The sequence below is a fragment of the Amblyomma maculatum genome, chromosome 3, assembly GCF_055883805.1.
Source record: "Amblyomma maculatum isolate TAMU_Amacu chromosome 3, ASM5588380v1, whole genome shotgun sequence".
Lineage (NCBI taxonomy): Eukaryota > Metazoa > Arthropoda > Arachnida > Ixodida > Ixodidae > Amblyomma > Amblyomma maculatum.
Genome location: NC_139346.1, coordinates 185,629,315 through 185,652,569, shown reverse-complemented (window position 1 = coordinate 185,652,569; position 23,255 = coordinate 185,629,315). Strand labels below are relative to the sequence as shown.

Sequence of the window (23,255 nt, the reverse complement as noted above, 5' to 3'; positions counted from 1 at the left end):
GCAAGCCTTAACACGTTCAAAGGCGCGAGAACTAGCTACACTGCTCATTCCAGAAAAATCCACAGCGGAGGAAACGGCAGTTAAAACAGTGGTAAATGCGGAAGATAGCAGGTCAGAAAACTTTGAGAGCGAGGCATCTCAGATATGTCAACTTGAAAGTGAGCTTGATGAGACGCGGAATGAGGACGTTCTTGAGAGTAACCTCTTGCCGCCAGTGTCTAGTAATCTCACGAGACTTCTAAGTGGAACCCGAGAGGACTTAGCTATGGAGCAAGCCAATGATCTCAGTAATAAGCTCGAAGTACAGTGGGAAGGACCTGATAAAGTCGTTGCAAAGCTTTCTAACACTAACTACGCAGTGAAAATTCCCGGTAGGCGTAAAGAAGTGCGCATTTATCATTGCAATCTTATGAAGCCTTATGTGCAGAGGGAAGCCGTGGTAAATCTAACGTTAAACCTTCCCGAGGAGATGGGGGACAACTTGATTTGCCTCAGCGGAAAAGGAAGCAACGCTCAGGAGCTTCTCAAAAAGACGGAGCAGAGAGGAGAACTAAAGAAATCCCAGCTGTCCGATCTGGGCGAGATAATAACAGAGTTTGAGGCCTGCTTCGTGGACAGGCCAGGCAGAACTGATTTGACTGAGCACGATATTGAGCTGACTTCAGACGTGCCAGTGCGATCAAGGTGCTACCGATTTTCTCCAAGGCAAAGAGAAATTCTGGATAGGGAAGTAACTCGCATGCTGGAATTGGGAGTAATAAAACCCTCGGAAAGCGATTATGCTTCGCCTATGATCTTAGTAGAAGCTCCAGGTAAAGACCCTAGGCCTGTGGTAGACTACCGAAAGATAAATTCTCTCACCAGGGATCAAGTGTATCCTATTCCGAATATTGAGGAGAGAGTAGAACAGGTCAGTAGAGCGGCATATGTGACTACGCTGGACCTTACTCGAGGATACTGGCAAGTACCGCTCACTGAACGCGCCAGCAGATACGCGGCTTTCGTCACTCCGACGGGCAGCTACCAGCCAACAATGATGAGTTTCGGGCTCAAAAATGCTCCATTTTGTTTTTCCCGACTCATGGATAGGGTTTCAAAGGGGTGTGAAACATTCGCGGTGCCTTATTTAGACGACATTGCGGTTTTTTCCGACTCATGGGCGGACCATATGGTACATCTAAGAGCTGTACTGAGCCTTTTGCGTCAAGCTGGACTAACCGTAAAGGCCGAGAAATGTTGCCTGGCAAGGGCGACCGTGGACTACTTGGGTCACAATGTAGGTCAGGGTTTCAGGAAACCCAGCGAGATTAAGATTTCTGCGGTAGCAGAGTACCCGCGGCCGAGCACGAAGACGGAAATTCGAGCATTCCTGGGTCTGACGGGATACTACAATCACTACATCCCTAACTATTCAGCTTTGGCTAGCCCTCTGACCGACGCTCTCCGCAAGACAGAACCGACAAATGTAGTCTGGGACGAACAAAAGGAAGCCTCCTTCGTAAACCTGAAGGCTGTGCAGATTAGCCGTCCGGTATTGCGAGCTCCAGACTATGACCGAGAATTCACGGTCCAGTGTGATGCCAGTGATCGAGGGTTAGGTGCTGTTCTCTGCCAGAGAGATGACGACGGTAATGAGCACCCCGTGCTCTACTTGAGCAGAAAACTGAGTTCTAGAGAGAGGGCTTATTGCGCGTCAGAGAAAGAGTGCGCTTGCATTGTATGGGCCATTCAAAAATTGCAGTGCTATCTTGGAGGGGCCAAATTCACCGTAGAGACGGACCATTGTCCCCTGGCTTGGCTGCAAACTGCGACATCGAAGAACAGTCGCCTTCTTAGGTGGAGCTTGATTTTACAGCAGTACAATTTTGAAATAAGATACAAAAAGGGGAAGTTAAATGGGAATGCGGACGCGCTTAGCCGCTCTTTCTAAGCGGTCCGAGATGTTCCTCACCATGTATCCAAATTGATAATCAGGTTTTTTTTTTTCGTGCGCTTGTATATGTGTGACTATGTAAAGCAGCACGTTTGGTTTTCTAGGAATACGTGGGTCCTGAACGTCTTGAGAGTGGGCTTTTCTCGAACAACAATGGCAGTTTTCTTTTAACCTGGTCTCTTCAGACGGGAGCCGAGTGCTTGCTTCGACATGTGGTTGAGTTTCAGACAGCTCGTGCAATTTGGCCTACAACAATCAAGACAACGCGACAAGCAACAGCGAGCTTCAAGCGTTCACGTGCAGGCCATTAAGTCGTCTCTTCATGCAGCAGCTGGGACTGCTGCCCTCCGAGACTCTTCTGGCGGGGGAGGAGGCTGTTACGACCAAGCATCCGCAATTGCGCGCTCTATTGTTCGCCTGTGGGCATGGATAAGTTTTGTGAATATGTGGTGATGGTCCAATGGCTCTAAGTGAGCCTGTTTCCAGGAATCCTGTTTTGTAAGCATGTTTTGCTTTGTGGACAACCTGCAAATGCCAAATTGACCTTGTCAAGAGAACGTCTGGAAAAACACAAAGAAACGTCCCCCTGAGGGAAATAGCAGGAAGTGCTTTCTTTCTTTTGTTCACCCTTCCAGTCGAGAAGTGCTATCCTCCAGTGATGAATGCCTCCTATCCAAAGGAGACGACAGAGTGACATGTCCGCTGACGTGCAGGACAAGAAAGGAGCATGACTCATACGGCCATTAAGTGATTTCCCGGGAATGCAGGAAAGATTTGCAATTGTCGAAAAGGGACCATGTTGGGAGCCCTATGCGGCGCCACGTGCACTCGGGTTTCTGAGAAGTAAAACCCCTTGTCAGAACCAGCCTGTGGTTTCTTTGCTGAAGAATAGAAATGTGCCTCCTCTCCTCGCCGTTCCCAAGCTTTTCCCGCCAACAAGTGATCACGCCCAACGAATGAATGCCGAACCAGTCAGTGCTTCAGACCATCAGTGCAGTGATGTGTTCGATTGGATGCCGATACCTGAGGGGCGTGCCCTGGATTTGGTTGGTCAGCATCTTCAGAGAGGGGCTGGACATAGGGGGTTTTAAGGACGCTGCAGAGCACGAAATGTCGCTCTGGGCCCTGGGTAAACGGCTCATCCAGTCGCTTCTCGCTATGAACTCTTAACGCTTGTCATTTTGCTGATGTACCCTTCTTTTTTATGTAAATATTCTTGTAAATACGTTTTCTCAAAGTGCCAGTAAACCTGCTTGTACATATTTCACCAACTTCGAAGATTCAGTCCTTCTTCAACCCCGAGTCTCTGCACGCTACCAAGTGAAGGCCGGGTCAACTTAGTCCCAGCGTCACGACAACGCACACGCACGCACGCACGCACACACACACGCACACACACACACACACACACACGCGCACGCACACACACACACACACACACACACACACACACACACACACACACACATATATATATATATATATATATATATATATATATATATATATATATATATATATATATATATATATATATATATATATATATATATATATATATATAAAGTATACACCGGGTGTTCCAGCGCAGCGAAAGTGAACCGGAATATTTAAAAACAGCTTTCAGATATATCGATATGACTTCATCGGTTCTGCAATACTAGTGCTGGCTCACATTTAGACAGGAAGCGAATATTGCTTACTGCATGTGTAGCTGGCTAACTGAATTCTAATATTTTAATTTTTAATTTTTATACTTGGATGCTTGAATGTAACCGGATATTTGTAGGCTGTAGCCAGCCGTTAGTAATAGCAATATCACTTATTAAAATTTTGCGAACGCGTATTCCCTCTGCTCTGTGGCATGGTCGGACGAATTTCGCCACCGCGCACCCTTTTCGACGTCAATCACTGCACGTCAGTCTCCAACCCACGTGCCACGTTATCTACCGTGCACTATGTGTGCTGCACTGCTCGCCGCTGCTACAACCAATACAAGATCAAGACAGAAAGAGCTAGAGGCCTCCTTACAGGTGCTACAAGCAGTAAAGTGTAGTGACTGATGTCGCAATTCGTCGAGGCACAATTAACGCCGAGTGAAAGCGCGTGTTTTCGGAATTAAAAAAAAAAAGTAACGAGTATTTCTAACGGCCGGCTACATATCTCAAATTAGGAATACCCTCAAGCATCCAAGTTTAATTGTTGAAAAGTAAACTACTATAAACGTAATCAACTTACCACTTAGCGCGTGATTCACCTGTTTTTTGATGTCAGTCGACAGTGCTATTTCAATGGCATTCAAGCTATCTAAACACTTCAAAAACCTATATTTGAAAATTATGGTTCACCTTCGTTGAAACACCCGATATATATTCATAAGTGGAAGTTCTTTGAATCGAAAAGTGGCTATTCGCTGCAGCATGCAGGAGTAGTCAATGGGAAAATGCAGCATGTTCCTACTGTGCTGGAGCAAATGGTTACTTACTCTTTGTAGGTGGTATACACGAAAACACAGTTCCCCTCTCTCTCTCTCTCTCTCTCTCTCTCTCTCTCTCTCTCTCTCTCTCTCTCTCTCTCGGTATTACGCTTCTTCTCTCTGCACTCACAAGGCATGATCTACTAAATGCCATTTCAAGTGAACCGACGTGAAGCAAAGATAAACTTACCCTCGTGCGGGAAATAACTTTCCCGTTTCACGTACTCATCCCACCTGTATAAACTCTGCCATCCCAAAATAGGGATGAGGGGAATCTTTAGAAACAGAGGTTTCTTCACTTTAAATGAATAAGCGACGCTGCCGAATTACATCGGAATATGAGAGGCATATATAAATAGGTCAGCGAAGATATCATGCATAGGCGATTTCTTCCGTGTTGGGTAGCTTGCTGCGACATTAAGATCGAAGCAATTACCCGAGTGGAATTAAGTCATTAAGAGGTGGAAGCAAATTGTTTTGACGCTGAAAACCGCGAAAATTTATGCGACTTTTTATATTAATTCTTGCGTCGTATACCGAATCCGCCTTGCGGTTTTCACAGAATTTAATATACTATACTGTATAATTATTCGATCGTTTAATTATTCGATTGTGTAATTCTTCGATACTGTGCTGTGTAACAGAGAGGATAGAAGACGTGTGCCACCCGCCTTTACATACAAAGATCATGACTGCGTGTAGCGTCTCGTAGCATGACGCCGCGTTTAAACTTCGCTTCAACTATAATGACGTCACCTTCATAAAAACGTAGATACGTTAGCTCCCCGCAGTGTTTCGCAAGTGTTGATTCGCCTTGTAGGCATATACATCTTGGGGATGATATTAGAGCCATCGGCTAGAGAAGTCTTGTTCTTAAGAGGGCACTGTAAGCGACTCGATGTAATTGCCCATTGGAATCGTGCACAGCACACAACTGAAGGAGAAAAACTTTTGTTTCAGCAGAATTTCTTCATCATCCGCAAAGCTGTGTGGCTTGGGTCATGCATTCATGGCAGACAAGAACTAATTATTGGCGCATTCTGGATTTCTGGACGAAATTCATTTCGTTTTAATAGAAGCGTAAGGCTCGCAATGCTTGGCCGAAAGCTGCGATTTCGATGTGTTAAAATTTGATTCGAATCACATTTTTTTTTTTTTTTTTTTAGTTTTCGTATATCGAACAAAGATGGGAGGCGATAAAAACGCCTAATGAAATGCTACCGTCGACAGCAGTATATAGGCGTAGACACGTTAGCCTGCATACGATTTGTCGTCACTCCGTCGTTGTCTATACCCTGCATCGCAATGAAAGCCAGTTTACACATAACGACCGTTATGATTTATAGCTTCCATAAGTCAAACAAGAAGAAAACGGCGCCTGCGTGCCGAGCACTCTTCCCTAACCTACACAACGGTTATCTTGAAACACGCTTGCCGGCGCATGTTGCCACAGGGGAGTGGGCTATATACTTTCCGCTTAGGAAAAAGAAGAGAAAGCTAGAAGAAGAGAAAACAAAATAGGCAAATGAATATGATCCATCAACCAGCAGGAACAGCTGTGGTAGGCAGCAGCAGTAGCAGTAGCATGCAGTAGCAGGCGGAACAGCAGCGCTCTCTTTCTGGTTGTTTGTGTACGATATAGCGCGGGCGTGTTTTGTTTCAGCTATCGCGAAGCGTCCATTCTGCGTTTCTTTCCGTTTTCTTCTGCCCTTTAGGAGTGGACGAAGTCCATTCCTAGAACGCCCAGAACTAGAAAACTTGCTGCCGGTTGCTCTAAGCAGCAGAGGAGAGGTCAGTTAAGATAAGCGCGATCCGGAGGCCGAAGAAGCATGGAGGTGGGAGAAGCGACCGAACTGCAAATTCCTGCGGCGTTCGAATCTGACTCTGGTGGCCAGCGTCGCTGAAGGCAGTTTCCCAGATGTTGCGATTCTACGAAGGCCACACAGTGCATAGCTTCTTCTTCGTGCGAAAGAAAAAGAAAGAAAGAGAAAGAAAGAAGAGAAAACGACTCTCGTTAGGTGCACGGTGTTTTGACCTGCTCTGCTAAGCTGGGTTGAAATGGAAAGGCTCGCTGTTTCACTGAGGGTCACGTGTTAGCTAAAGTGATCAGCGCTGACCTTTAGGAATGAGCGAATGGGTAGAAAGAGAGCATTAGAGGTTTGGAAAGGGCGGCAGCGGTTATGGAAAGTGGTGATGTGGATTAGGTGGCAGGGAGATAAGATAGTCGCAGTGACTGGTGCCGCAGAGGGGAGGACATGCGATACGTTTCTGTTTGTTGTAATGTGGACTTATATAGGTGTATAGATAATCGAGGTGATAACGGTAGCGATGTTGTCATATCAAAGGAGGGCCAAATTTGTACTGGCAGGATATAATCAAGGTAAGCTTCCAAACACGAGAACACACATGTATAGCCTAAAATGAAATGGGAAAAAAGAGAAGAAAAAAAAAATGCCTAAGTGCAATTACACGCATTATAGTGCAGCGCCTCGCGAATGTGAAAACATGAAGCCGGTCAGTAGAAAAATGCTCCTTCTAGGCAAACACACGTTAAAGCGGTAGTCATAGGTTAAAACACTGGGCCTGAAATAAAAACACGCATTTATAATCATCTGCGGAATTGCGGATATATATTGCCGTTGTCTCACATATATACGCCATGCATGCTGTACAGCGGAGCAACGCTGTCAAAAAGGGCACACAGCTTCCGAAGCAACTGCTGATTGACTCGCTTTCGGTGCACCGGAGCCGAGACACTTCTCGCGAGAGTTTTTCGGAAACCAGGCGCATCAGCTTTCACTGCCCGCAGTGGGCGAAACAAAAACAAATCAGGACGAAGATTGGCGAAGCCGCGCACTTGGACGGATGCGGCCTTGTCCCGTCGCGAGTGTCGCCGCGGCAGATCGAGTTTCTCACGCCTTCCCGCTGTCGACACTGCATGCGTTGCCTTCCTGGGCGAATTTTCTGTGCGTATTCTTTTTTTCCCTCTCGTTTTTTGAGAATGAATTCCTTCGCTACCGTGCTCGTTGTGGGTGGAGATGGGAGGGAAAAGGTTTGCTGCCAACGGAGGGGTGAAAGCGCTGATGTAGATCTTTCTCTTAACTATCCCGTTCTGAGAAGTGTGCGGTGTCTGCTGTGGAAAGCTGGGAAGGTGAGAGAGGTCACTTTCTGCCGTCTTTCTTAGCTAGTGAGCCTATACATGTTGCGCCGGCTCCCGTTTTTAGGTTCCCTATACATTTCGCGTGACTATAGGGCGCCGCGGAAATGCCGGCGGGCGTCAGCGCGTGGGCGATCTACAGAGCAAGGCACAGAGAGTCTGCTTCAGGTTTTCTCACTGGCCCGAAGAAGTACGCTGAAATGCTTTCAGGGAAGAGATTTTCTAGGGAACTTGCCTTCCGGCATGAGTGCTCAAAAAAGCCACGCCCGGAAAAGAAAGACGAAGACCGCCAGTGGTGAATATTTTAACTGAACACTAGGCATTGCTGTATACGCTCTCCTTGTTAGTGACGCTTAAGCCCTGTATACAGGGGGCTGAGTGTGCCGGGTAACAAAACATTACTGGTTGGGTCCATAGCAGTAAGAGGTGGAGCAAGCCGAGTCATCTTACCCGCAGGGGGCTTGCTAATTCGCTTGATTCGCTCGCATTGAAAAAAAAAAAAAGAAGAAAAGAACTGGCGGCCTAAAAGATATATACTGCAGCATTTTGCAGTACAAAAATAACAGCTCGGTAAGTATACACCAATTTGAAATGATTTCATTTGAAGTGATTTTTATATAATGCAAGCTTGATACCAGCAAATAAACAGCTATTGTTATCTCTCTGCAAACTGTATCACATCCTGGCGCAACTAATGCGCCGTGCATTGCTATCTAAAGACACACACACACACACACACACACACACACACACACACACACACACACACACACACACACACACACACACACACACACACACACACACACACACACACACACACACACACACACACACACACACACACACACACACACACACACACACACACACACACACACACACACACACACACACACACACACACACACACACACACACACACACACACACACACACACACACACACACACATATATATATATATATACACTGTTAATAACGCCATCACTAACGACGCGTCGCCTTTACGATGCTGAGATGCAGGCTAGCGAAAAGGCATGAGGTTAAAGTGAGAACAGCACAGCAAGCCATGGAAAGGTAAATGAAGGACCGAATGAACCCTTTGTCTCCCTGATCCCTAGACATTTGAAAATTGTACATATTGTATGGGTACCAGGCCACAGCAATGTGACTTTAAATGAATATGCTGACAATTTGGCAAAAGAGTCCCTTAATGGCCCCGTATTATCTATCCTTCCGGCGACCGCGTACATCACCGCAGCGAGGTTTCGAAGAAACGTTCTATTAAATATGAAAAATGGACATCTTTTAAGATCTGATGACTACCTGCATCTAAATTATTCTTGGAATAGAAAATTATGTCACTCACGGCAACTTGAGATTTCACTAACAAGGCTGCGATGCCGTATCCCACCTTTAAATTTCTATCTTTACAGGTCTGGTTTGGCACTGTCTCCCGTCTGCGCATTTTGCGGTGAACAAGAAACATTAGATCACTTTGTATTGTTTTGCCGCCGCTTTACTACGTTGAGAAAACAGTTGATGGAAAGGCCATTGCAACAGCTTGGCCTTAGTTTAAGCAGCCCGACATTGTTATCATTTGGCGCCACCATCCTTGGGCACAGTCACAGGTCAGTTTTTACCGCCATGCAAAATTTTTTTACTGGACTCAAATCGTTTGCCTTGCTAAATATTTAAACATCAGTTGTTCTACAATTATAGTGTCAATCTCCCGTCAGTGTTACGACTTTTCATTTTATATTTCACTTATTTCCCGTTCTGTTTCCTTTCCTCTACCCCTCAAGTAATTTTTTTTATGCAAGTATATTTAAAAAAAATTATTTGCTACCCAATTCTTGGCCGATCCCCCTCTGTGGGTATGTGCCATAAGTTATTTGGACAACAACAACAACAACAACAACAACAAGGAGACACGCATGAGCGTATGAGATAAGTAATGCCATTAAATGAGCAGCAGTTCTTTAGGACTAGAGAGGAAAAAAGCGCAGGAGGTGGAGGCAGAGATTCAGGTGGGTAGATTGAGATTAAAAAGATTACCGGTATCGGGCGGATGCAACTAATGGATAACTGAATGTATCATTGATAGAGACCTCACACAAAGGTAGATGAAATCAAGGGTATATAGATAACGATAATGATCTCGTGCCTCTTTTGCATCAGATTTTTTTTTTTCTTTTTGTCCAGCAGCCGGGCATGAGCGAAGCGGCGGCCGGCCGGACGACGCGTCAAATGGGGACCGAAGGCACTCGCCCAGCCCCAGCAACCTCGCCGCCGCCGCAGCTGTCGCGGCCGCCGAGATGTCACTACACGGTCTGCAGGGACTCAGCTTGGCAGCGGCGCATCCGCAGGCTGCCGCCCTATTTCCCTACTTCTACCCGACGGCATCTTTCTACCACCCAACCATGGGCCTACCGCCGTCCGCCATGTTTCTACCCCGAGGTCCATCATCGGCCTCCAGTCACAACCACGCCGCGGCGGCGGCTCTGGTCGGCCCTCACAGTGCCAGCCTTCCACTGCTGATGGCCGCAAGCCAGCACTTCTTCAATGGCCAGGGCCCCGTAGGGTCGGGGCCGGTAGGAGGAGGTCTCTCCTCTGCTGATCCGGTGGGCTCCCCGCGGTTCCTGAAGCAGGGCGGCGGTGGTTCGCAAGGGCGTTTCGCGCCTTATCCCGTGCCGACGGCACCCACGTCTTCGTCGTCGTCCTCATCGTCCGCGGCACAGCAGATTGTAGCGCCGACGCCCACGTACCCGGACTCGGTGCTGCAGGAGCCTTCTCCCGTCAGGACTCTGTACGGGCCGCCACCGCCTCACGGCGTTGTGGTTGGCGCGACGCTGGACAAGTGCCTCAGTTCGCCGTCGTCTGAAGCGGGAAACAGTTCGGACAACTCACTCGTCGCCGCGTCACTCGTGTCGAGCGAACTCAAGAACATGGAGAACATGGTGAACGGGCTCGAGAGGCGCCAGGAACAGTTGGCCATGCTGTCTCTGTCCAGGCTTAGCGATAAGTAGACAGTGATAGGGCATGCCGCTGACGCTCGTTTGTCGTACGTGTGTATATGTGCAGTGGCGGTGCTCGTGTGACTTACTCGAGCCGTGGCTTCGTGGTGCGCGGTGCGAGGCTTTCATTTGTGTGTACAGTGGCCCTTGAGAGACGAAGATTGTGGTGATTACAGTGACAGCGTACCGTGCGAGCTTCCTTGTTGAGAGAGGAGCAAGCTGCGGCAACGTAACCCCGTGGATAACAAGGCCAGGCTATGCAAGACAAAGTAATCACAGACAGGTACGTCCACTGCGTAAAAGCGTCTTAAAAATCTTTTCTGCACTCTCTTCTTGCATACTCGCAATATCGATCTATAAAGAGCTTGCAGTAACGGTAGTCGACAACAATTCTGGAATCGTTCTTCTGCCGATTATAGTACCATACCCTGGGCTCCAAAGGAGATTTTTTTTTTTAACTTTATGATCACTTTCCACTTTCTGTCAAGCATAAAATATTTCTCTCGTGCATCCAGGGGAAATAATTTCGCTTTATGAGGATCTCTTGGAGATAAGAGATGTAAAAAAAGCGAGCGAAAATTGAAGCCAAGATTGAGACGAAAAAAAAAACACAAAAACTTCACTAGTCCAAAGTTTTATCAGCCTCTTTTCAAATGGCCTACTGAGTTGTAGCTGAGCGTCGTATGCAATATTTTCGCACTTCTTGATTGCGTTCAGATATTCTGAATATATATTATATGGGTGTGTGCAGATAAGAACGGTGTCGAGGTCCCATGTGACCATGTTTTGTTTTCAATGAAATTTTTATATATGATGGGCAAATGTCTCGACACAAAGGAATGAACTTCAGTTTTGCAAGATACGGCCTAGTTTCCTCGGAAAAAAATTGTATATCACTACAGGTGGAAAACGTCGTTTTTGCCATTTTAATAAACCGATAGTTTGAAGCCCTGCTGTTTGCGTACTAAAATTTTGTTATTTATTCTATTTATTCAGCACCTCTATGCGACTCTTACTTTTATGAGAATTATCGAAGGATGTTTTTTTTTTGCTGCAGTTGATTTAGTAAAAAATCGAAAACATTGCTTCAAGAGAGACCCGCTGCTATAGAGTTCATTTTCATCCTTAAATATGGGCATGATGCGTTACGTTGTTTACACTAAAGCTTTTTCTCGTTATTATTCAGGTTATTTCATTATGTCAGGCAATATTGGGAGATCTAGAGTGCGTGTTCTCTACAGCGCATCAAATTCGCCCAAAATTCTAAAATAGCAAAAAAGGCGCAAATTTGATTCCGATTAAAAATAAAACAAATCTTCGCTTTTTATGAAAATGCCTCTCAGGAATCTTCAGTACCTCAGAAATATTACGGATTGAAAAATCGTTGCGTTATAATGTCTAAAATTATAAAAGTTAATATAAAACTGAGATCTTGTCCTGAATATTGTCGCTATTCAGCCCTGCATCCCGGCACGACTTAATAAAGTACTGCCAGTGAAACGTTTTCTCTACACTATCCCGGCTTCATGCTTTATTCCTGGAAAATTTTTAAGCTCTAGAGTTGTCCATTCTGTCTTCATATTATTTTGAAATCAGTCAAAATTCAAAGATATCAAGACATGAACAAATTTGATTTAGATTAAACATATAGTATATACAACCGAACATTTGATTTTCATCGAATTGTCGTAAAAATCAATTCTAAGTACTTTATAAGCATCAGGCACTAAAATGTATTGCACTAGTGGACTAAAATTATAAAAAAAAAATATTAGAGAGTCTCTTAGATATCTCTTAAGAGAAAAATGGAGAAAGCCTAGCCTTCCTCTCCTATCATTTCCCCATTATCGTTTCCCTCTTATTGGCGTTCGTTGCAGTGCTATGTGCACATATAATTGGTTTACAGCGTATAGTATCTGCCGCACTTTCTCCGGCAAGTGTGAGTTTGAACGGTACACAATCGCTCCGCTCGCGTGGCGTTTCTTGGCGCGCGTTGAAGTGTGGGATTGCAGATGGCAGGAAAGCTACACAAGAATACTTCTCGCGGAATCTCGCGGAGTATGACAGATCTCGCGCACAAATCTAGCGCAAAACTCTCGCGTACGGGATTTCGTTCCATGAGCCTAGAACCTTAATAAATACAAAACTGCTAACATGTTTTCATTCTATAGAGGTGCTTCCTGCTTTCCCTTAAGGAGTAGGCGCCAAAAGTTCAATTTAGTATTTGCTCTACTTAGTGCCATTTTTAACTTATGCAATATTCGAAGCCAATTCTCAATGCTTATAAAGTCATTTTATGCCTGTTGGCAGTGTTAATGATTGCTGCAACAGCAAAACAAGTTTTTAATAATCGTTATAAAATGTTAGAGCTGCATAGATTTATTGAGTAAAAAATAATGAATTACAAAATTTTAATGCGCAAGCAACAGGTCTCCAAACTTGCAACTTATTGAAATGACAAAAACGGCGTTTTCCATCTCTTGTGATATGCGATTTTCTGCCGAGAAAAACTACGCCGTGTCTTGCAAAACTAAAGCTCATTCCTTTGTGCCGAGACATTTAATGCTCCACCACATATAAAAATTTAACTGATAACAGAAATGGTAATATCAAATAGTAATACATACATATATATATATATATATATATATATATATATATATATATATATATATATATATATATATCTTATTTATGGGGTTAGGCAACTATCCTTCCGGACATTGGGTGGATACAAATGTGTTGCAGCAAAACAACGAGCAGAAAACTGTTCCACTGATCGGTGTTTTGGTGTATATCAACCAGTTTCAAGTTTCCACTAAAATCGTTATTTTAAGTAAACTGGCTCTTAGTAGACTTCTTTTCGATGCATCTTGCTTTTCTGTTGCGAAGCATATAGTTATGTAAACTAACAGGACGAGGCCAACACTAGACTGCCGTATGGGGAAGCATAATGAATAGCCGTAGCACTTTCCTCAAACCGGCTATTGAGCCCTTGAGAGGCAGACACAATGTGTATACTTGGATTGATTTGAATGCATGCTTTGTTTACTTGAACGTTGCATGGACGTATATGTCTCAGCAGACAAGCCCTTCGAATAATCTACGCAGAAGAAAATTAATTTCAAACAGCGCGCGTTTAACGGTGTCTGGAGCATTTTAAATTTTAGTCATTCAATTGTGCTCGAGAAGAAGCACCCGATATCTGCTCTTCAAGAAAATTACAACCATAGGGCGGATTTTTGTTTTAACACCTTTTGTATGCGCAGGGAAGGTAATTTTGCTTACTCTTAAAAATACACTTCCAAAGTGTTTGTACGGTTCCGAGCTGCTTCAGCTCCAGAGGTCTGAGAAATCTGCAGCCCGAGAAACATTCATGAATGATAATCAAACAGCCACCTTTAACATCAGTGAATTGTAATACTAAATTCGGGAGGATAGGGCGGATAGGGAGCGAAACCCGTGGAGACCAAAGTCTTTCAAGTGCTTATAAGGCCTATCGTCTTTTCTTTTTTCTTTAATCACTCCATTCCCTCGCGCCGAGCAGAATTTACGAGGGATGTTCCAGCGCATCTCCATCTGCCCTGAAGCGTAAATTCGCATTCGCCCTTTTAGGCACAGCGATACGTAGACGACGAGCGAATATTCGGCAGCAGAGTCACCGGACCGCGATAAGACGAACGATTGGTGTCAACCCAACAGATACATAAACGTGCCTCGAGTTGAACGCAGAGAGAGAGAGCGAGGGGAAGCGCAGACCTCATTAAAAGCGATCTGCCGAGCGACTGAGCGTGTCTAGTGCAAATGACGCGCGTGCAGCTCGTGTCTAGCACGGCTTCAATTCACTGCAAGAGGGTGCGCGCGGCGAACGAGTGAAGCGATTACGCGGGCGAAGGCAACCCTCTTCATCCCCCTCCCCTCCCCTCCCTTCCTCTGCACATGCTTCCCCTCATCGTCTCTTCGATTCCTTCTCCACGAGCGACCCGTTTCTTGGTTTGAAAACGGGAAGGCAAAAAGGGATACAGATTAGAGGGGAACGGTTTTAGGGAAACAGGGCAGGCTTTGTGAAAACGGGAAAACTTTTCATGGAGCGCTGCGCAACTTGATCCGTTTTATTTGTTCCATGCATACTCCCAATTCGCAGCGCATTCTAAGCGGTACTCTTTTGTCTGGGGTTACAAAACCGTTCTGTTCGGCGCAATCCCTTGGCCGCAGTGGTCGTCGTCGCTTGCAGTGCGGAATAAATAAAAGTGGCGGGCGGGAACGGGAAAGAGGGAATGGATGTTTCGAATCGGGCGCTGCGCGGCGATTACTCCACGCGCGCCTATATATACAACGGGCCAAGTTGCCGGCATTTTTCCGCGGGGAATCTGAAAACGTTTTTGCGAGTTTTGCGGGAGGCAGTGATGGAGGCGAAGAGATTCTGCAATTTATCCGCGGAAAAACAGGGGGGGAACAAAAGGGGAATGATGGCGGGAAACAAGGAAGAGCGTGCGCGTAAGAGTTGCAAAAGGAAAAGAAACAAAAAAAGGGCTTCGCGGCGGTTCCCCAGATGGATGACCACGCCGCCGCGCCTCTCGGGCTGTCGCGTGATGTGCGCGCTCGAAGGCGGGATTCAACGGCACCGCACTGGGAAAATGCGAAAACGCGCGCGCACTTTTGTTTCCGCGCTCGCGGGGGAGAGAATCGAGATAATCTTGCAGCAACAGCAGTTTTTGTTTTACTTGTATTTTAGTACAGCTTGAGGAAAATAGTGAGTGAAGCACATGTATGCAAGAAAGGCGGTGCGAGTGATAAACCGGGAAACTGTGCTGATGAAGAACAAGGGAATATAGCGGATTGAGCTGGATTCTTGTGAATGCAGAGAGTTGGCCCTGACACGAAAGAAAGGCGCGGGCGTGTAATCGTAGGGAGAGGGCTACAAACAAGCCAGCAGGTATATATACGGTGAATCAACTGTTTACAGCCACTGGAACAATCTAGGGGGGAGGGGATGTAACAGCTAGCAGGACGATCGAAATCTTACAAGGTGAAAATGGACAATGATGAACGCAGCCTAAGAAACGATTGACAGGAGGGGCAGGAGTACAAAACGATAGAAGCGTACGGGTCGGGATGGCCACCACTGAGAGACATAGTGGGAAAAAGAAGAGTTCTCCAATGGGGATGCTGCATCGTTCCGAGAGCGCCGGTCTTATATGACGGTGAGGAGGAAGGAAACATCGAGGGGAAGTGGGAATGGCGAGGAAATTGAATGCTCTAGAAAAGCAAAATTAAAAATGAAAAAATCTGGCGGTGGGGAGAAGGAGGTGATTTGGAGAGGACGGTATCCGTAAAGACTCTGCACACCCGAGAGATAATGCGAGAGAGTCGTGTAATGAAAGTCCACGAAGGATTTCTCCCTCCTTCTTACGCGCAGGGTTTATACGCATCAACGTCGGAGCTCATTCTCGGGGAAAAGGGAAAAGGCGGGCGGGAGAAAGGGCGCGCAGCAGAGCGCGAATGGCCGCTTCGCGTGTGAAGAGGCACTTGGTTCGTGTGTGTATCGTCAAACTTTGGCAAAACCCTCGCGCCGCGCCGAAAAGATTCTCCGTCCTCCAGCACTTTATTCCGTCTTTCCGCCTGCCCTTCTTTCCCATTTACACTCTTGTCCTCGCAAAAAGAAATGGCGTTGTGCCTCTCTCCGCTTCTCGCCGTAGAAAAAAGGGGAGATTGGGGGGCAGAATCGGGAATGGGCGTTGCTCGCGCGGTATCCCGACATTCCCGGCGGTAACAGTGATGGTGGCGGTGGTTCATGGGTCGCGCGCCGCCTTGATCGCGCTAGCTTTTCATTTTCTTCTATTTTTTCGGGATGAGAAATGGGTTGATGAGGGACCGCTCCCTTTTTGCAGAGCACGGCGTCAGGCGGTTTCCTTTTTTTTCTCCTTCTATTCATAACTTTTTCCTCTCATTATTGCATTTACTTTTCATTCTCCCTCTAACATCTCCCGAAACTTTCATACTGTTTCCAAGTGCGACCAACGATGGCTGTGGATGCGTTTAGGGAAAGGCGAAACATGAGCGGGTCGAATTAAACTACTCAATTAATTCCCCCTCGAGTGCTGTGTGTCACTGGATATAAGGACTGCTGGTTTCGTCAACCAAATTCACTCGCAACACAAGACAAGGCAAATGTTTGAAGCATCGGAAGCAATATATGCACATAGGTTGCCAGGAAGAGTCTACCGGCCCTCATTACTGGCAGCGCACGTTACGACTACCGTATAGGCGATGAGCGTCAGTAAATGAATCTGCGCTCGCACTTATAAATGGCGATGGGACGCCTTGTGACTCGACTTAGATGCGTGCTCACAGCTTCATTTGCTCACTATTGATCGCCAAATGTAGTCATGACGTAGCAGAGGGGAGCTCTGGCCAATGCCAAGACCTCGGGGATGATAAGAGTTGTGCCTTTTTTCTCTTTTTTTTTTTTTTTTTGAACAAAGATGTGCGTGTATATGCGCGCGTAGTGCGCTTTTGGGTGCGTTGCATATATCAGTTTATGTGGTTTCTTCGTCGTAATCCTCGTGTGGAACATTGTTGTCTGCGTTTCATGTTATCAGAGTTCGGCATTAGTCACTGCCTTTTCCAAGGTCTTTCCTTGGTGATGTCCACAGTGAAGGATAGTCGCAGTAGCGGTTTAAAAAAGTAAAACGCGTATTTCGCGTCTCAAGCGCACAATATGAATTGATTGGGCTTCCACAAAAGTTCATATATGTGCCTGCACGAAAAACTGATGGCGGCGGTGAGACGAAATATCTGACTGTAGACTTTAAAACAACGCGTGCATTTATTTTTGCACCAGGTATCTGACAAATAGGCAATGGGACTTCCTAAAGTTGAAATGAGAAGCACAGAAAGAAAACATATGAAACATTGTAAGCGAAATGAAACAAATATAATGCGATAATACGCGAGACAATTATACCGATAAGCTAGCGATCAACTCTGTATATCAAACATACAGTCACGGACACGCGGGAAGATACAGCCAAAGAGCGCAAAGAAACTTTTTTGGCATACCGATGCAAAAAATAAATAAATAATAATAAAGAAGCGGAAGTTATAGCCATTTTAAAGATAACACAAATTAATTTACTTCTCTCGTTGCCTGGCTGCCTTTATTTAGTACGATAAGTTGAGCTCATGACTCCATATTAGTACTATCACAGAAATTGCATAAAGTGCCACGCTTTACATAGCATGGACAACTTCAGTCCTACGAATCTTTGTCTAAGCAATATCTATAAGCTAACTTACCCAAGCACTCCGAGTATAGCTCCCTGCGGCAACATGTTCGTGCATTTGTCGGTTAAATTTTCGAAACTTTGTTCGGAAGTTTCAACTCATCAGAACCATTTATACTCACCGGCCTCATATCTCATCACTGGCCTCATATCTCATGCTGCAGTATTCGGGAAGAAAGAAAAACAGGACGGGTCCTTGCATGAGAATCGCTTAATCTGGATGGCAGGGGTGTCCATGGCACTCACTGATAACTGTCGGAGCTCTGTGAGGCGAAATGTTTGAAAACCCCTTGCGTAGAGTTAGTACCGTCCACTGTTAAAGGGAACATGAAACCGCATGGCTTCCGCGCTTTAAAAAGCATTTCCAAGAGCCTCCGGCAATAAATGATCGCACAAAGTGCTTGCGCAGTAAGCGTGGCAAATTGTTTAGGCTACGCGAACGCGCGTTCCCTTTAACAGTGGACCATACTGTACATCTCATAAGAACGAGTTTTTCATCCACTGCACCTGCTGTATTTTCTTCTCATTTCAGGCGGTGCGCTTGTACGGAAAGCCACTGGACATCGCTCCCACCTTCCACATTTGAATGAACTTTGGCGCACAGACTCTACCGCCAGGGGTGCAGCGTTTATCCAGAAGTGCATCGGCTTCAAAGCATTTGTTGTGTAGCCACTGTATAAAAACAGCCGCAGAACCTCGCTTTTATATAAATATTCCTCTCAGTTGCGACTCCACGGCTGCTTTGCTGTTGTACATATGTAGAGTTTGGGTTCTTTAACTGCATTTTTTGGCTGTATAACATGTATGTGTTGGCTGTTAATTTATGTACGAAAGAAGAGAAGAGTGGTCGGTAGTAACGATGAGCTATGCATACGCCTAGAGTATAGACGCTTATACACACATGCTTGGAAACTATATAGAGTGCACTTTCCTGAAGGTGCGAGACAAACGTGAAATAAAATTATTGGGCTGAGAGAAAGTTCCCGGCTTTACAGGCTGAGTACCACTGTATAGAGTCTCCTTGTTTACCTCCGGTGTTGTAGAACCATGAACATTTTTGGTGCACGTTATCCTGTGACCCCAGTGATGCACGTTACGGTAATCAGCTCTATTATTACACTGCCACACAGCGATTCTGTGCAACGATTGCAATTAACGAGGACAGCGTAAAGCTTTGCTAAACTGTTTCCAATGTAATCTCACATTCTGGTTTGTGTCGGAGAAACATTAGAGCGTACGTCTAGTTTGTCGCAAATTTAACCCTTTCCGGACGTTAGGGGAAGGGGACGAGGGGGGATGTACGACGACGAATGACTGGCGCATGGGGCCATGAATTTGACATCGATAAATTACTATCCTTCTTTTTTTCGACCAAGGCATGACAGTTAATTATTGTTTGTGTGTTTTCCTTCAAGATTGCCTTTGTCGTTTCTTTACACCTTGATATTTGCACTGGCGCTTGTCCAGAACGTTGAGGAAGGCAGTTAGTTAAACAGCCATGCTTAGCAATAAGTAACGATGCGGTTAAGAGTTGTGTAATGACGAGGTGTCAGTGCGGTTGAACTGGCAATAAGCAAGTGCAACACCTTTCCTCGTGCAACGCCTCCTTGAGTATTGGCGCCACATACGTTAGGCGTGGCGCGAACATTCTTAATGGCGCAGATCAGAAGACGATAACAAGGCAAGCATGCACGTACCACCCAAATCGTCTGCTCGGGGGCTGCGCAGACGGTGTGTTATCGGTTCGTCGGCCTTACATGCTCTAGGAGATTAGAAGTAAGGCTTAATAACCAATTACTTACATATTATACTCGCAGCCATAACCGCCGGCTGTTTGCGTCATCATTGGCGACGATCAAATTGTCTAACACGCTTGAGTATAAAACGTGTAGCGTGCACTCCGTAAATCTCTTCCATAAGCAATAAAAGCGCACATTGCATAACAAACCAATGTCGCCAGCAGGAAACAATGCCACTAGTTTTTATAGAAGTTTCGCTATCGTATATAGTTTCTGAATTGACCACCCAGCGATTACGGAGCTAATATTTCTCATGTCGCATTTCAATAATACGAAAGAGCTGAAGAACTTGAGAATTTCTTGCAATTTGCATGTCGCAATGTTCACTCATTGCAGGCAGAAAGCTATTCGCCTCAGATGCATGCTTTCCCGCTCTATTATTTATTATTTTTGTTGGCGACATCTAAGGTTAGAGGAAAACGTCATGCATGCCTGTCCTCTGGGCCTGCGTGGATAACCTGAGGTATATTTTTAACGTCTCTTCTTGCGATAAATATATGACAGTTCATAAAATTTAGCTGCAAAGATCACATAGAATATCCAATTAATCGAAAATTGTGATGACATGTGAGTGAAGCACATTGAACAAGGATATGATTTGAGTCATTTGCTTCAAACCTTAAAGATTGAACTACATGTGAGCGAAAAAGTGACCGATACGACAAGGCGGCGTTCATTAATTCATTCAAAAACCTTTATTTATGAGGATGACCGGTGAAAGTGATCATGGCTCGCTCCGTCGCCTACTGGGGAAGATGCATGCACGCGACAGCGCGAACCGAGCGAAACGGCGACGACGCTCTGTGTAGGTTGTGTGGCAGGCATAGTGGCTTAATACACCGCAAAACTATTGCCAAATGCAACAACAGTCATAACGATTGCAAGAATTTAAGTTATTTTGTGACAACATGCCAAAGTAAAATGTATTCACAACCCGTATCGAATTTGTGTTAACTTGCAGTGTACGAGTAGTCACGAAACCTCTTGTCTTTTTTTTCTTTTTTCGGTTGCGATTAGACGTCCTTTGAATCCTTGGCCATTCATCATTGTTCGTACAAAGCGAAACATTTACGCGGTAATGCATAATCACAATGCAACACAGCAAAATAAAGAAAGCGTGCGAAATGAGCGGAAGTGACGTACGCTTACTTCCGGGCGAACGAGCGAAATTTTCTATTTCGGCAGATCCAAGCAACACATGCATTTCTGGTCGCACGAAGGCTTCGCGCGACGCGTGCCGCCGTCGCGTTCGCGTTCGCGTCAGTTTTCGCGTACATGTAGCTCAGCCACGGTGAGCGCAGCCTAAAACGTCAGCCGTTTGCTTTCGACGCAGGCAACCATGACGTCTTAAATCATGCGCACAGAACCGTACTTTGTGTTTTGCGCACGGAATAAATTATGCATATATGAAAAACAATCAGTGCGCCCCGCGAGTCGTCATGAATAGGAAAGCAGGTAGCGTGAAATTATATATACTTCAACCAGGGAGAATAAGGTTAGAAATTGCCAAATTGCAATAAATTTAGTTCCTTTTTTCAACAAACGTATACCTTGTTGTACCACGGCATTTGTGCAAGTAGTGTTTTAAAGCTGAACGTGCCTCGCAGGGAGAACAAGTGGTGGTGATAAGGGAAATTTGTTCATGGTTTGACGTCTCCCTTTAATGTCGACGGGGAAATTAAATGCATGATCATTGGGTGCTGTAAAAATGTGTGTTCGATATCTGAAATATTATTGGACATGGTCGAAATAAAGATACGTAGAGGGATGCTGTCAGAGGCCACATTTAGAGGCGAATTTATATAAAGAACAATTGCTCCTCATATATATTTTTTTTCTCCATAGCCGTTACCATTTGAATGAAAGGGCGCACAGAAATCTGCTGAAGTTTTCTGAGCCTGTTGAACAAATCTATTATTATTATTAAATTATTGCAAACTATAGGCTAAGCGGCTCTCGATTCGCTAATTTCACTACGTTAAGACGCATCGTCTTTTTAAAAACTTTGGTTATATACATTTCGATGGAACACCTATTATTTGTCGCTGCCTTTGCTCCCTCTAAAATAATTACGTTCAAATTATTTCTTGATTGCCAACCACATCTTGCAGCCCGCTATTTGTTCAGAACAAGGGCTGATGTTAAGCGGTCCTCGGACCTGAAGACGGAATAATTGGGAATAAGTACTTATTCTCATTGTCATTTTGTTGATTTAGTCCGAAGCTCTCTCCTCCTCCTCCGCCCCCTCGTGCGCATTATATTTGCGAACCTTGTTATCTCGTCGACTGGGAACAACCTCAGGGCCGCATTTAGTTTTGTCTATAGTTGAATGCAGCTCTTCGCCACTTTCGCTTGGTATACTTAGCGTGCTAAAAAGATTCGATGGAGGCGAACAGAAGAATATTAACTATGCAAAGCAATGAGGTAATGAAACGAATGTGTTCTTTCAGAGAACAGAAGTCGCTTTAATTATTTCAATACTTCAAGGCTGTAATTATAGAGTACGCATAGCAGGTTGCCTGATGGCCACGGCAGCGATTAATTTCGCCTGTTTCTTTAACGCTACGCTTTTCAGTGTGTGAGCGAGCAAAGCATACACAATAGGTTGCTGCGCGGTAACACCTATACATCAGCTGTCAAAGCAAAATGCGTCATTATGGATGATTCCTTTGTCTCAGAATTGTGTGCACTTATAGAGGTTCGAGCGCGAAACAGTTTTAGCTGTGTCCGTGCAAGTCTGCGAATTTCAAGACTGAAAAAAAAAACACAAAGAAAAACAAATGTGTGATGGATTTGTAGCCGGGAGATGGGTGACCGTCATTTTGAAGCAATAATAAAAAGAGTCCTCTGTGAAACTTTTCTGTCATGTTTGATCTCAGTCTTTGCATGATAAGACGAATTCAGTGACAGCAAGGATTTGCCCTGAGCCGTGACGCAAGGACACGTGATCTGAAGTCATGAACATCAGCGTATACCCGACATGGATGGCAGTTATGAACTTGTAAGTCCACGCGACACTTCTTGGGTACATTTTTGTTTAAAAACCTGCAGCCGGCTTTTAAGATCCCGCCAAGGGCGTCCACTCGTCCGTGGACACTATCACTAGCTGATAGAAATGTGCACTGCATGTGCACTTTTGCATTCGAGGTTCAAGAAGTATTACATTATGCCCTGCGGTGAAGAGAATTATCTCTCTCTCTCTCTCTCTCTCTCTCTCTCTCTCTCTCTCTCTCTCTCTCTCTCTCTCTCTCTCTCTCCTTTGTTCAAGTTTAATACTGGATGGTATTGCTTGATTTCGATAAACTGGGAAGCTTTGTGGCTTTCTATATTACTGAATTCTCAAGGAGACTTCGAGATAGAAACCCGATATATACAGGCTGTTCATAATGACTGCTAGCGGGCAGCTGCGAGATGTCTGATATTGAGTGCATTCGTTAACTGCTTTCATTAAAAAAATGTGCCAGATGACTGTGCAATGTTAATGTCCTAAAGCAATATGGGCTATGAGGAATGCGGTTCAGAATTACCACCTCAAGAACCTTAGGTGGTAATTCTGACCACCTGCGGATCTTTAACGTGCATGC

The 23,255-nt window shown here is 45.2% G+C and overlaps 1 protein-coding gene across 3 annotated transcripts in view; it reads left to right on the top strand.

The window, feature by feature from the left end:
• Window positions 1-22,515, top strand: part of LOC146197160 (uncharacterized) — a 160,892-nt gene extending 138,377 nt beyond the window's left edge. For 2 of the 3 annotated variants that reach the window (XM_084598936.1, XM_084598934.1), the window contains exons 6-7: window positions 9,775-10,869; window positions 18,405-22,515. In XM_084598936.1, the coding sequence (XP_084455062.1) occupies window positions 9,775-10,598 (824 nt within the window). In that variant the 3' untranslated portion in view covers window positions 10,599-10,869; window positions 18,405-22,515. The remainder of the gene's footprint in view (window positions 1-9,774; window positions 10,870-18,404) is intronic. The other variant, XM_084598935.1, reaches the window with a different exon arrangement.
• The last annotated feature ends 740 nt before the right edge of the window (window positions 22,516-23,255 follow it).